The following is a 15,030-nucleotide window of genomic DNA, read 5'->3' as shown; positions in this document are numbered from 1 at the left end:
ATAAGGCTGTTTGTTGGTACCCAGTATTCATTTTAACCATTGCTGGCAATAACCCTGGATTTGGGGAGCAGTGATCTGCATCCCATCCATGTAGTTCTGCTGTAGTTGACCCCCTTTCCTGCCTTGAGGGGGTTCATTACCCAAGCCCGGCCAACTGAAAGACTGTGCTCCCAGGAACAAGCATGGATTGGTTCAGAAATAGGCATATGGCCCATGTTAGGTCAAGCAGAGACAATGAGACTGGGTATGGAGATTTTTTGCTTAATTGGTATTCTTGATGATGTAAACTGGAAGCTGCAGAACCCATAACATGGATCATGAAAATGAAACCAATCCAGGGGCACCTGGGTGGCTCAGTCAGTTAAGTATCTGACTCTTGATTTCCAGCTTAGGTCATGATCTTACTGTCATGAGATTGAACCCAGCACTGGGTGTGGAGTCTGTTTAAGATTATCTTTCTCCCTCCACCCTTCCCCCAAATCTCTCTCTCTCAAAAAAAAAAAAAAAAACAAAAACAAAAAACAAAAACAAAAACAAAAAACAAGTAGAGAGAAGAAAGAAAGTGAAACTAATCCAAAGGAAGCAGAGTTGAGTAATGACTTTTGGTACTACCACTGAGCCCTGAATCAAGTCATATGGGAAGTCTGATGTATTTATGTATTTTTCAGTCATGTGTTCTGATAAGTTCTTCCTCCTTCTCCTTCCCTCCTTTGTCTTTTCTTCCTCTTCTCCATTATCACTATCCTCCTGCTCATCACCAAGCTATTCATACCTGGTGTTTCTATCACTTAAAATACTACTAATTGGTAAAATGGGATAGTAATAGGATTTTTGTTATGGAATTCTTGTGAGGATTAAACAATATAATCCATATAAAGTGCTTAATACATTATTTGGCATAAAGAGAGCATGAAATAAATTTTAGCCATTGTAGTTATAATTGTCATAATCATTATTGTTATTACTGAGTAGATAATGTCATCTGTAGACATTGAAAAGTGGGAGAGTGCAGATTAGGATAATATAAATCAAGGAAGAAGATCTAAAGGGAAGAAAACTATAGGTAAGGAAAATAGAAATCCCAATGATGTCTCCTAGGGCTGATTGTAGGGTATATATGACAAAGATATGCAGAACAGAAACTTACTCAGAGACAGCAAGATCCTCTCTACCCTGCAGCTTTAAGTTTGATGGGCTCATGTGAATGGCTGTGGAGTTATACAGACACATTAGTCTTAAAAATCTAAACCCTGAAATATGTAGCCCCAACTTCTTATAGGTCAAATTATCATGTCTTTTATGGTAATTTTTATAGTGTCACATCGAATAAACCAAATCATTTGTTTATTTCAAATGTTTGCAATGAATTCAAAAAGTGTATTTGTGTTTCAAAAGAGTTCTTTGTTATTAAAAGTGCATTTCAAAAAAAGAAAAAAAAAACAAAAAAAGAAAAAAAAACATGAGCTAAGCTCTTGGCAGCTGCAAAGAAACAATTCATTTTTTTTTTCAAGAAATCTGTTACTTGCAAGTCAACTACCATGGTTTTAAAACGTGTGGTGTGTAGAAGTGTTTTTTAATATCATATAAAATCTCTTTCAAATATGCAGTCAAGGTGGTGAAAAAGGCATAACTGCTTTTCTGGACTTTTAGAAACTTCAGCATCATGATTAAAAGTTAAATTAGCAATTCAATCCTGTAGCCAAAGAAAAGGAGAAATTAATGATACTGCCTAGTAATATCAATGACAAATCTTCAGAGGGAAACACAGGTAAAGTGATGAATCTCCCCTGTCATGGCTGGGCTTCAGACATATCTGGGCATCTGTCAGACCACTGAGGTGGCTGGTCAGATGTCGAGGGTTGGTGCTATGAACTCTTCTTAGGAATGTCTGGTACAATGAAAAAAGCCTTTGTCCTTGGTGGGCCATAGTCATTTTGAAAACTTTTTGATTAATTTCTTGCTAGCTTGATTCTTGGCTGGATAGTTGAGCCCAGGCATGAGAGAGAAAGTTTTTAGACAGAACAGAAGGATACATTTTACTGCAAACTTGGGAACAGTTTGGTACTGGGAGCTAAGCAACCCCGCTTTGGGGCCTCTTTATCAAAGTGTAACACCAAGGAGAGAGACAGGTGTTCTTCCCCATCCTGCCATAGGCTGCCACATGAAATTAGTGAAGTGGGGGTTGGCTCCTGAAGCTTCAGGGGGAGCGGCACAAAGGAACAGAGGCTGCCATCCTTGACAAGGCAGTATGCAGTGAAATCAGTTCCTGGAACCTCCGTGGTAGCAGCCACAGAGTTTGCTGGGCTCGGGGTAGTAGAAGTGGGCACCACCATAGCATGCTGGGCCAGGAAGCATAGGGAGAGTAACAACGTGGGCTTATGAATTGGTCTGGATACCTCAGAAAGGGAGCATTTGTGGAGCATGGAGACTCTAAGAAACACTTGGTCTGAGTGGACTTTACAGAGGGTTGATGCTCAACCTGAGTGCTTGGGGTATGTGGCAGTAGAATGTGGGGCAAGATATACTCATAGACCTTTGGTTATTATTAATGAGAATTGGGGGAATTGGGTGCATATCAGATAATACCATATATTGTCTCTGATCCCAAATCAAAGATACCAAAAAACCATGGTTTCTGACAGATCTGAAACCAAAGGAAAAAACTTAAGAAAAGAGAATAATTTGACTGGACTAACTTGATCTCTTTCATTCAAATATGAAACAATTAACAGAGATGTCCTGATTTGATTTCTTTATGGCAGTATTTAACACAATTACACATCAGTCCCAAGTCATGTTCACAATTGAAGAAGTCTTCACATGTTCTCTGGTATATTTTACCTAACATCCCTTGCTTTTGGAAACCAAAGGCAGGAGAGGTTGTCCATCTGCCACTGAGAACAGTGGGACATGTTCCACTCAGGACAGGCAAGTAGGTTCTCCACAACTGGTAGCTGGACAAGGTGACCAGAAGCATGGAAAACACCATTCCCCAAACTGAGAAATGTCGAGTTAGAAGAGAGAGAGCTTACAACTCCTCTATGAGTCAAAATAATTCATCTGCCCAGTGAAGAGACACAGACTCAACCAGCCCAAGAAATCTCACCCCCGTTCACCAACCAGCTAGTGGCAAAGCAGAGAATCTAACGTACCTCTCAATACTCTAGGTCTCCCTTCCACAATCCATTACTGCTTCATGAAAATATTTTCAAATCACTCCTAGAAAAACATGCCCACACTCAGCCTTTGCACCATACCTTGGAGTATGCTCTTTACTATAACGTCTGTGTGATCAGCCAGAAGATCTGCCTTGGTGATTGCAGCCAGGGACAGGTAGTTGGACATATTCCTGCACAGTTCCTTGTTGCCTCTGTGGAGGAATTTCACTGCTATGGGGATGGCTAACGCCATCACAGGGGGCCGGTTGTAATTCTGAGGAAACATAAGAAAGTAACAAATAAGTGGCTCATTATTCATTCATTTATTCATTCATCCAAAAAAATATTTATTGAGCTAATCTCCAGAGTGCAGCTGTGAAAACACAGACCCCACCCTGTTTTCATTGTATTTGGGCCTCTGGGAATTCTTGTCCTTATTAGGGAGACTTGGAGGCAAACAGGCAGCTAACACCGTACGCTGATGGGGGCACTGATAGGCAAAGTTCAGAATGCTGAGGGAACAAAGGAGGACCACCTAACCCAGTCTTGGATGGTGCCAAGAAAGACTTTCTGGAGGGAGTGGTGTCAGAGCTGGACCTGGTGGATGAACAGGAGATGGCTGGGTGATGGCAAGGAAAGGAATGAACAGAGGAAAAGCACCTGTGGAGGCACAGAGGTGAGGGAGAACATGTACCTTTGGAAATTGTGAATAGCTCACTGTGGTGGGAGTGTGGGCCATGTGGGAAGGTTGGGGTAGGGAGGTGAGCACAGGAACTGGAAGAGTAAAAGGGACATGATTAGGAAAGGTCTGGCATTCCACGCCAAGGAGTTTGAAATTGATCAAGAGTCACTGATGACAAAAATAACTCATCAGATTTATACTTGAGAAAACAACCCAAGGAATGTTGAACAAGTCACTTTTTGACTTTATCTTAAAAACTAAAGTTTCAGCCAGTGAGATTCAGAAGAAAAAAAGTGAACGAACATGAGACTAAAAATGAAAGAAATTCTGGGTCCTAAAACAATTCTCTTTTTCATATACTTTGTGATTGACCATCAATGTCCTTATACATTAAATAGTGCTATCTGCATTTAATTGCCTATGGGGGAATAATAGTTAAAACATACAAAGCATTTTCTTAAAAGTGGACAGTTTGTCTTCATTACCATTAGCTATTCTGATCATCAACCCCATCCTTTAGCCTAATTATAAGGCAAATGTTGCATACTGCACATACTACATTTGACTTCATATTATTATATTAGAAATAAAAGGTGTTTTTTTTTTTAAGTCTATTCGTGTGAAAAGTGCTTATATCTTGCCACTTGTGGATTACTCCCTCTAATATGTCCCACAATTCTGGGTTTATGGTAGGTGTTCAACAAACATCTGAGAAATTGAATAACTAATGAAGAATATATAAACCTACTGTGATAGTTGTCATCAGAAACATAATGTGACAGGAAGGAAGGCATGGAGGTAGGGGGCCCTTTTGCTCCCATCTGTCTTGCTCATGTTGCTGTTAGCAATGGCTGAGTATAGGCTCAAACCTCCAATGCCATCTATTTTTAGGACTAGTTGATTGGGCAGCTGAGTTGTTACACACTCCTTAACAGATTCCTATTTCCATGGCCAAGGCCACATGCTACTTCTTTCTAATGAGGGCATTTGCCCTCTTGGCTTCAAAGGTTGTCAAATGACTCAGACATTGACCAATCAGAGAATCACATCTCCTTAGTCCAAATAGTAGGTTCAATAATGGGCAAATTACCCAACTACAATTAAGGAGTCATTAAAAGGGCTCTGTGCAAGAGATTCTCTCTTCTAATGAATCAGAAGTGCCGAGAATGGAAGACCAAGAGTAGCTGCTGCCAGGTTTGACCTCAGTAGGAGAGAATCTGTCTGTGATTCAAGGCAGCAGGATCTGAGAGACAAACTGAGGGAAAAAAATGTCCTGGTGACATCATTTGGGCCCCATGCATTAGGCTGCGCCTGAGGCCAATACTAGCCCCAAATATTTCTGAGACAATTATCTCTTTAGTACTTAAGCTTTTTTCCCTCCCAGTCCCTAGAAACAAGAAATAGACTTATAAATCCTTAATTCATTCCTGCAGTTGCACCCGTTTTCCAGATTGAAGAGTCAATCTGACTCCTGAGCAGAGAAAGTAAGTATTCAAAACCCTAACAGATATCCCCACAGTTAAGTCAGCCATGTTGAAAGCTCTGACTTTACCCCTTTTTGACAAATCATGTGCTTCTATAGAAGTTCCACTCACTAGGTTTCTGTCCTATCCTTCTTAGAGTTCCTAACACGTCTATTAGTACCATGGCTTGCAGCCAGACTTCTCTGATAGCAGGCTTTGACTTTATCTAGAGTATTTCCTCTCCTGGTGAATTTAATTGGGCCTGATTGGACTGGGCCATTACTGATGTGATGAGCTGTGAGGTCTCCCTGGGAGGCTGGCTGCAACCTGCCTTTCAGCTTTAGAAGTCTGGATGTGTGTTTAGTCAGGCCAGACAGAATTGTTTGGATCCACTGATGCTAACTCACACCAAAGGATTTCTAAAAGCCCAGTGCATAATCCAGCATGCCAGTTTACTCATCTACAGTGAGGGTCTTTCCTGGGTCAGACTCTTTCACATTATCAGGATATCAGGAACCAGATTACTAACCAGAATGTTCACAGATGGGCACAAAATCAGATAAAAGCAAAGAGAGATCCTGAGGGTTATGTCATCCAGGCCATGATGAAACCTGACTAAAATAACAGTCCTTCTCTATAACCAAATCCCCATCTCTGGTGACTAACTGGAACTTTCCTGTCCATCAGAGTCAGTCTCCACCCCTCCCCCCAATACACACACACACACACACACACACACACACACACACACACACACGCACACACAGTACTGAGTAATTGTACCATAACAATGACCCCCCCACTGAACATCCTCTTTGTGTTGATGTACTCTTCAGAGTATGTAATTTAGGAAGTGGTCGTGTTAGGGAGGCTGACTGATTTGTCCATCTTCTCCATTATAATCTTATTCTATCACTGTTCCCCTGAGGTTACATTCAAGTTACCTCAATCACAGTATTTGGTATTTTCCAAAACATTGTCTCACCTGTACAATGTTTGGGGTTGCCCCCACAGACAGCCAGTCTTTCCATTATGTGTAGATTTTTGCTAGTTTAGCTTTTAGATGACAAATCTTTGTCCCTGTCATGGTTGATCAAACCCCCAGTTTTGAGAGTGGAATGCAATCACACAGTTTTTCTCAGAGCTTTCCAACAAAAAACTTCATGTCCAGGTTTACTTTACCTACTCTGAATCTTCAGCCAAGAACAACTTGCAGCTAGAAAAGTACACGTCTTCCATTAGAGGAATATGTCTTCAAGCACATTTACCTGTAACTTACTTAGAAAGCACAGATGGTCGCATTTGGAAGTACAACTTGTGTTCCCCACTAATCATGAACACAGATGGTACAAGATCAATGAAAATCAGTATTCGCAGCAACTGAGGTTTTTAAACCCTAGAGTGAGCCAATATTTGCCAGCAACCATGAAAGAACAGGCTGTCTTAACCAATTCGATCAAATTCTTCTTAAAACAATTCTAAATGTTCTAGAGAAAAGTAGTGGGCAGCTATTAAAGTCTTTGAAGTGTGGTTATAGGTGAAATGTATAAATGTTTTTACAGGTAAATAATGTCATTATTAAAAGAAAACAAAACTTTGGGGTGCTTGGGTGGCTCAGTCAGTTAAGTGTCCGACTTCAGCTCAGGTCATGATCTCACGGTTCATGAGTTTGAGCCCTGCATTGGGCTCTGAGCTGACAGCGCATATCCTGGAGGCTGCTTCGGATTATGTGTCTCCCTCTCGCTCTGCCCCTCCCCTGCTCATGCGTGCTCTCTCTCTCTCTCTCTCAAAAATAAATAAACATTTAAAAAAATTAAAAAAAAACTTTAACATACTCAACTTTTTTGTTTTCCTCCCAATATGTCATCCAGAAATTTTTCAAATGACAGGAGAAGTAAAACATTAAGCAAAGAGCACATTGTTTGTAGGAACAAGGAATTCCTACCAAAGGCTCTCAATCTCTAAATACTGTCTAGACCATTGCTAGTGTGTCCAGAAGCCATGGACAATGCTGACAGAAACAGGATGTCAGTGAGAGCCTGGGAGGTCAAGATGAGGCTAGAAAGACACCAGGTCCCATGGGCCCTAACAGGTACCATACAACCTCCTTCTAATGGCTGGGCTTCACTTACAAGTGAAGCAAAAGGAGTTGCTAATGCAGTAGATCTCAGGCACATGAATTTATTTTATCTTTGGTAGTATTTAGATCACAGAAATGCCAATGGTACACACACAGAGAAAGCCCTATGGTCACTGTACAAATAAACCACTTTAACAGCAACTGTTAATGCTGGGGCTTATGATGGACCTTGCCCTTCAGTGTAGACGTGAGATGTTGGTATGCATATCATCTTACACACAATTCAGTGCTCAGTACTCAGAGAACAAATTCAGTGAAGTACAGGGTAGATATAAAGACTTGCTCAGGGGGACAGTTATTTTTAGCTGTAGAAGCAAAACAAAAGGTCTTTGTTCTATGGATGCCAAGAATTGTATTTCTTAACTAGATTAGCACCAATTTGAGCTATTGGCGGCGGAGGTTTTCCTTTTGAAAACATGCACTTTGGGAACATGTCCCAGAGTTTTAAAATTGAAAAGAATAAAGCTAAGTAAAAGAGATATCTATCTGAGATGATAGCAACTAAAAAGCTCTTTGGCTCTTGGGCTTTGAATTCAACCGAAAGCCATAAAAGAGTAATCTCAGGAAATATTAAGTGTCATTTATTAAAATCACTGTTTTATGGTTTTTCATCCTGCATCATCGATCAGAAAATCAAGCGAATTTTGGATTTATATCTAAAATGCTTGGTTCTTAGCAGCATGGCTATATATAAAATCTAAATGGAACATACACCTATATTTTCCCAGTGTATTTTCAGATGGGTAATAAAGGATTGGGTCTCAGTAACCTGGGAGATTATATCACAGTCTCCTCCCCTTTTTTTTTTTTTTTTTTTGTCACTGTCTTGTGTGGCATTAACTGATGAATAAGTACTGAGACCCATTCTGGAGAAAAGCATAGAGCAGTCACATCTCCTGATCTATTCAGTACTTCATTCATTCATTCATTCATTCACTCATTCAATAAATACCATTTTGAGCACTTACTATATGCTTACCATTCACAATTCTAGATGCTGGGATTACATCAATAAAACAGAGCTTCTATTTTGGGGAGGGGGAGACAAGCAATGAACAATGACTAAAATAAATAATTAAATGAATAGCTTGTTAGACAGTGTTGAGTGTTATTTTACAGTTTTCTACAGATAATGCTAATGCCAACCAGAATTTATACTCATGTAGCATTTCCTGTGTTCCAAATATTTTATGTCTATTGTTTAACGACTATCTAATTCTTACAACAAACTCATAAGGCAGCTACAGCATTTTACAGATGAGGAAATTAAGGCACAGAAAGATAAAATTGCCCAAGATCACACTGCAAGTAAATGGTAGAGCTGGGGTTGCCTACTAAATAAACTTCTAGATCAAGACAACCAATTCTGCCTCTAAGAGTTGCAATGGAATTGCTCTCAAAAATGTCTAAGTCACTTTGCTGGCAATGCCAGCCAGGGAGAGGCTTTGAATCATCATATAGCATTAACTGAAGAGGAAATAAGAATACTGAAGTGTGGAATCAAGGTGAATGGACAGTTGGTTCATCTTAAAAAAAAAAAAAAAGAAAGAAAGGAAAGAAAAAAAAGACCTTCTGATTTCGAACAGTGAATTTCAGGATTTTTTCTATTCCTCCCTCCTGCCCCCCTGCAACCCCCTGCAGCTATCTCCTTCTTTATACAGTCATCAATAGTGTGAGCATACATGGAGGAAGAGATAAAATGCTGAGCTTACTTGGCAACAGCCCCATAAGCAGTTTGGTTGGGGAAGATACTGCTGTAACTGGTAAAACCAGGTATTGGCTCTCAACCTCATAACGGTTGGCCTGTCAATTCAAGCTAGAACGTCATTCCAGCACATCAGCTATGTCAATAATTACAGCTTTCTTGAGGTACATTTTCATTTTCTTCATCAGTCTCCAGGATCGAATTTATCCTAGAAAGCATCGTGCCTTATAGGGGGTACCCTCCCTTTTGGTATTTTTCTAGAGGCAAAGAAATAGGCATTGGCCAGCTCCACATAGCATCCTAGTCAGAGGAAGCTGTGGTTTGACATAGGTTCTTCTGGACGGTGGCTGGACCACAAATAGAGATTGCTTTTATAATAAAAGATGGTTCTCATGAGCAACACATATTGTTATGCCCATTTTACAGATAGCAGAACAGAGGCTTAGAGAGAGAAAATAACTTTCCAAACTCTCATTTATATAAGACCAAGAGTATTTGACTCTAAGGCCCTCAAGGTCCAAAGCTCTTTCCTATTTTACCTCTCAGCATCTTCTACAGGAGTCAGAATTTCAGACCAGGAGGTGAGCTGAGAAATCAGTTGGTTCATCCTTTGTTTTATAAATGACAGGTTATAAGACTTGTTTAAAGACATGGGGTAGGTTGGCAAAAGCATTTCACCAAAGGCAAATGCAGTCACACACATGGACTGATTTTGTATTGAGGAATGTACAGAAGAAGAATAATGGAATTTAAAAAATTGTTTTAAGGTAAATGTATCAAGTTCATAAATTTAGGGGCCAAAAAGAGAAAGAATTAAATATATAATTACTAATTAAAAGTGGAATAGGAATGAGTCACCTGAAGTAGGTTTGGAGTATAGGTTAAAAAAGGGATTTGGGGGAAAAAAAGACAGAAGGTTTCTGTGTATGTGAACATATTTAGCTTGAAATTACAGTGAAATGGCCAGAAAAAAATTGAGTAAAATGGCCAAGGATGTGGGAAGAACTGGTAGGTCTTGCCTGATAGTGTGATTCTGGGATTGCTTATCTGGGGAGGTGGATGGGTGGAGAAGGGCTCACTCTTTGTTGTTTTGTTGGTTTTTTGGGGGGGTTTTGTGCAAGCTCAGAATGCTAAGTGGTTGGCTTTAAAGTTGGTCTACTGTTTTATTTTACTGAAAAAACAGAACAGAATATGAGTCATCTGGATTTCTCCATGGTTCCCACAAGAACCTAAATTACGTGTAGTACAAAGTCGTATTTTCAATATTTACCACAGGCCAAAAATGTCCTTGAAATTTGATCAAAGCAAAATGGCAAAGCTGCAACCACAGCCTTGCCTTTGGTTCCTGGGGTTGGCTTTCTGGAACCACATCCACTGAAATCACTGAACTTTGCCAAAAAGCAAGTTGGTCTTCAGGGCTCCCTGCCTTCCATTTTAATCCCTTCGTCCTCCTCTGAGGGCACACAGTGAACAGCCTGTGCCCACACTCACCCTGCAGGCTGGAGTTGCCCATCTCTGTGACCCTTGTCCCTCTCGACCAAGAGGCTGATCCCTTAGCTCTGTTCTCTGTCCCTTTCCATAATAGTGCTTGTGCTCAGGGCCCTGCTCTCAACAGTCTTACGGAGTCATCTCCTTGGAGTCACTGATCAGCATTAAGTTGAACATTCTTATTTGCTCCACACCTCCAACCCCTTTTTAAATAGGGGACATAATGCCTTTCCCAGGATGAAACATCCCTTTATGTTTAAATTTGGGGCATTTTGGAGGGCAGCCTGCTTATAAATCTTCGACCTTGATCTCATTTCACAAACCTGGACTTTTGCACAAGCTTGGAACGTTTTGTCTGCTTGAGACGTGCTCTTGCTCTGCCTTTCTTACCTGGTGAAAATTCTGGTAGGTACTCACAACCCTTTCCAAATGTGGTCTCCATCCAGAAAGGCTTCCTGACTCTCTAGAACTGTGCTGACACAGGAGCCACGCCCCCCCGTGAGGCTACTGATCACCTGAAATGTGACTGCCCCAAAGTAATATGTGCTAAAGCACACACCAGATTTATAAGGCCTGGTATACAAATAAGTTAAATATATCATTGATTTTTATATTGATTATGTGCTGAAATAATATTTGGATATATTGGGTTAAGGAAAAATATTATCAAATAAATTTCATCGGTTTCTTTTCTTTTTCATGCGGCTACTAGAAAGTTTGAAATTATATATACGGCCTATGTTTGTAGCTTACATTCCATTTCTATTGGATAGTGCCACTCTAGAGTCCAGACCAATGGTTTTGAAAAGACAGTGGGAGCTAGAGAGTATGGATGATTTCTGAATTTCTGTCTGAATGTCTGTGGAATGGCACTTTGGACTAAAACAAACTGTTTCTGATGAATGTCGATAACGTATTTAAGATAATCAGTGAAGAACAGTCTTTGTTGCTATATCCAAGCAGTATTCATCTTTCATTAATTTTGCTGAAATCCCCATTCCCTCCCCTCCCATCCCTAGCCCTGGGGATAAAGGAACAACAGGGTGATAGTGTGTGTGGTCTTTTGTTCAGTTGAACAGTGTCTGGACTAGACAGACAAAATGGAATATGTTCCAGTTAAGTACAGACAACTGTGAAGAGGAGGAGGGAGGGAAGAGGGAGGAGTAGGAGAAGGAGGAGGGGGGGGGGATGAGAAGAAGAAAGGAAGCTAATATTACCTGCTACACACAGTGCTAAACACTTCCACATAACCAGAATTTCCTGAACTATGCTCAGAAACCACAGTTCTGAGAGATATTCATAGATGTCGTATTGAGGGTAGGGAGGGGAAAAGAAGTTCGTAAGCAATTCAGATTGAAGAACACTGTACTGAACAAAATTAACCAGCTTTCTTAATTGCGGGACTTTTCAGAGCCTTTAATATGCTATGAAACATTATGACAGCCCAAAAGGGAAAAATTGAATTCAGTGTTTCCAAACTTATTTGGCCACAGAATTCTCTTTCAAGAAATACCTATCAACATCACCAACATTTACTGGTTGGTAAAATTTGTCATAGACAATGTCAATTTCATCTGCATTTTATAGGTAGGAAACTGTGGCTTAGGAAGTTAAATGACTTCCCTACTATTTCAATCTTACATAATTGTTCTGTGCTTAAGCCAAAATTATAAATTCATATTTTCACCAGAGGAAGGAATGTTTTTTGAGTAGGCTCCATAGCCAACATGGGCCTTGAACTCATGGCCCTGAGATCAAGAGTCACATGCTCTACCTACTGAGCCAGCCAGGCGCAGTTAGAATAGGCAAACATTATTATCGTGGAAAATTCACAACACATGTAGAAGCACACTTAAAAATGATTTAGTCACTTCTCTCCACATATTCCAAGCTCATTGCCCCAAGTTCAGACTCCACCCCCTCTCTGTTCTTAGATGAAAGAGGTCTTTTTTTTCCCTGAATTTTCCAGAACTGGTTATTTAAATCTTGGCATATACTAATGTTAGGTTTTTATATGCACATGTCTTATCTATCTAAATAGATTGGAGCTTGCTGTGGTATTACTTTGAATTCCCCACAGTGTGTCTTGAGACCGTAGAAGCTGTCTAGAACCTTGTTGGGATCAGCAATAATGGTTTGTGGTATCTTTTTACGGTATCTAAAGGCTAGGGAAACATTAGCTCTTGGTTCAGAGACACCACGTGTTCACCTCCGTTGCAAAGCCAGTATCAAATAGCGTGATGTTTAGCACTGACATACCTGTAAAATGCAACTCATGATATCAGAAGCAATTTTTGCATGCGGAGTGTCTTCGTCTTTCCCAGAGGGTCTCAGGTTGTGTTCCAAGCAGGAGTCCCAGAGCCCCACAAGGGCCTTGGCATGCTTTTCAATGGACTCTGTCTCTCTGATGGCTGTTGTGATTCGCGTGATACAGATTTCAACCACTGCCTGGTCATTGTTATTGGTTTGGTAATCCTAGTTGAAAGAAAACCTTCATATTAAATAACGCTCTGGAAAGTTATCTTTCAAAGGACCGATAAAATGCCAACTTACTCATTTAGCAAGTGGGTGTGCCATACTGTGTGCTAAGGGGTGAGGTTGTAAAGCTCCAATACAAGGAGGGCCTTCTTCCTTGGGGATGAGAATCTTGTGGAGGAGGTGATAGGCAAATGAGGTAAAATGGAGCAGGTTCCTGCTCTCACAGATACATAGCCAGGGAGCAGGGAGAGTTCAAAGCAGCTTGATTATTCACTTGCCAAGCGGGTTTAATCTTCAGTCTGTCTCAGTTTCTTTCTTTTCTTTCCTTTTTTTTTTTTTAATGTTTATTTTTGAGAGAAACAGAGACAGTGTGAGTGGGGGAGGGGCAGAGGGAGGCAGAGAGAATCCCAAGCAGGCTTCACGGCTCAGCGCAGAGCCCAACGTGGGGGTCAAACTCACAAAATGGTGAGATCATGACCTGAGACAAAACCAAGAGTCTGTCGCTTAACCAACTGAGCCACCCAGGCACCCCAGGCTGTTTCAGTTCCTAGGCCCATTACAGGTCAGGGTTGACATTTTTACTCTGACATTTCAGTAATTTTTGTGAAATGTTTCAAATCACCCTCCAATTTCCCCACATAAACTTTATTTCTCTTTCTCTACACAGCAGAACACATCAATTCAGCTCTCCATCTTTGGTTCAAATAACTACCAAATCCATGTTAGCTTACCCCGAAAAAATTTCCCTTCATTCAACTATTTAATTCTCCCTCCAATATCTAATCATCTTTATTGAGAGGTAATATGACCCTCCAAAACATCTAAATGTGAAAAATAGGCCCATCACTTTAATTTGGAAAATTGGTCTGCCACTGGCTGGTGGACTGACAAAAATGAAAACATAATCGAGCAGTGAAGCAATTTGATCCTTACACCCTCGTGAGCTGTTAGAGATGGGAAGTGATGGGGCTTTTCTGTCCACTGCAAGCTGCAGCTGGAACAATCTGGTTTTGCTATTGTATCTAAAGCCACAGCAAACATCTTATGCATGAAGCCCTCTCCATACTTAGATTATTTATGGCTTAGATCCTCCAGAAGTGGAATTTCTGACATAAAACACAGGAGAATGTCTAGGGCTCATGATACTTACTGCCAAACTATTTTCCGAGAGGGTCTTACGGTGTATATTCCCATCAGCTAGGTGAAAGCATGCTTTCTCCATCACGCCTTTGCCAGAACAGGGTATTTTTAATCTTTGCTAATTTGATCAGTGGAAAACAGTTATCTCACTGCTGTTTACTTGGAATTTCCTTGATCAGAGGTGAGGTTGAGTATTTTCACATGTTTATTGGTCATTTGTATATATTCCTTTGGGAATTGCCCATTGTATCCTATGTCAGTTTTTCCTTAGATGACTTCAATTTGGTGATCCTCCTTTGAGATCTTTTTCTACCAAGGATATTAAGTCAACATTTGACATATAGGTTGTGAATACGTCTCTGTTTTTCATTATTTTTAATTTCTTTGCTCCTATCTATTGACATGGTAAGTTTTTTAAGTGGACAAAACTGTCAAACTTCTGGGATTTCAATGTTTTTCCTTTTCTAAATTGGAAATTTGAGGGTTTTTTTTCCCTTTTCTTTTCTAAAAGTAATATATGGGCCTAGTTCAAAAAAACAAAAGGTATAAAGGAAGGTTTACAGTGAAAAGTTAATCTCCCTCTCACCCTGGTTTCCTTCCCTGGGGAAAACAACGCTCACAGGGTCTCCTGTGTTTGGCAAAGGCACTCCAGGCACATGAAAATATCCACCTACACTTACTCCTTTCTTACTTGTTATTTCTTTAATGGCTCTGTTTTTTAACTTCAAACTTCCCTTACTCAAAGGTTTAATAAAAATTCTCCTGAATTTTTTCTA

General features: G+C 40.3%; 1 protein-coding gene across 8 annotated transcripts in view; it reads right to left on the bottom strand.

Annotated features, from left to right (window-relative positions):
• VEPH1 (ventricular zone expressed PH domain containing 1) overlaps positions 1–15,030 on the bottom strand; it is a 245,072-nt gene that overhangs the window by 211,209 nt on the left and 18,833 nt on the right. For 7 of the 8 annotated variants that reach the window (XR_009612155.3, XM_060639068.3, XM_060639066.3 and 4 more), the window contains exons 2-3: positions 12,896–13,111; positions 3,258–3,432 (exon numbers count right to left, since the gene is read on the bottom strand). Coding sequence is in view for 7 of the 8 variants with exons in the window: in XM_060639068.3 (XP_060495051.2) it covers positions 3,258–3,432; positions 12,896–13,111 (391 nt within the window). In the remaining variant the exon portion in view is untranslated. The remainder of the gene's footprint in view (positions 1–3,257; positions 3,433–12,895; positions 13,112–15,030) is intronic. The other variant, XM_060639069.3, reaches the window with a different exon arrangement.

The sequence above is a fragment of the Panthera onca genome, chromosome C2 (genome assembly GCF_046562875.1).
Source record: "Panthera onca isolate mPanOnc1 chromosome C2, mPanOnc1 haplotype 2, whole genome shotgun sequence".
Lineage (NCBI taxonomy): Eukaryota > Metazoa > Chordata > Mammalia > Carnivora > Felidae > Panthera > Panthera onca.
This window is presented reverse-complemented; position numbering and strand designations above follow the sequence as displayed.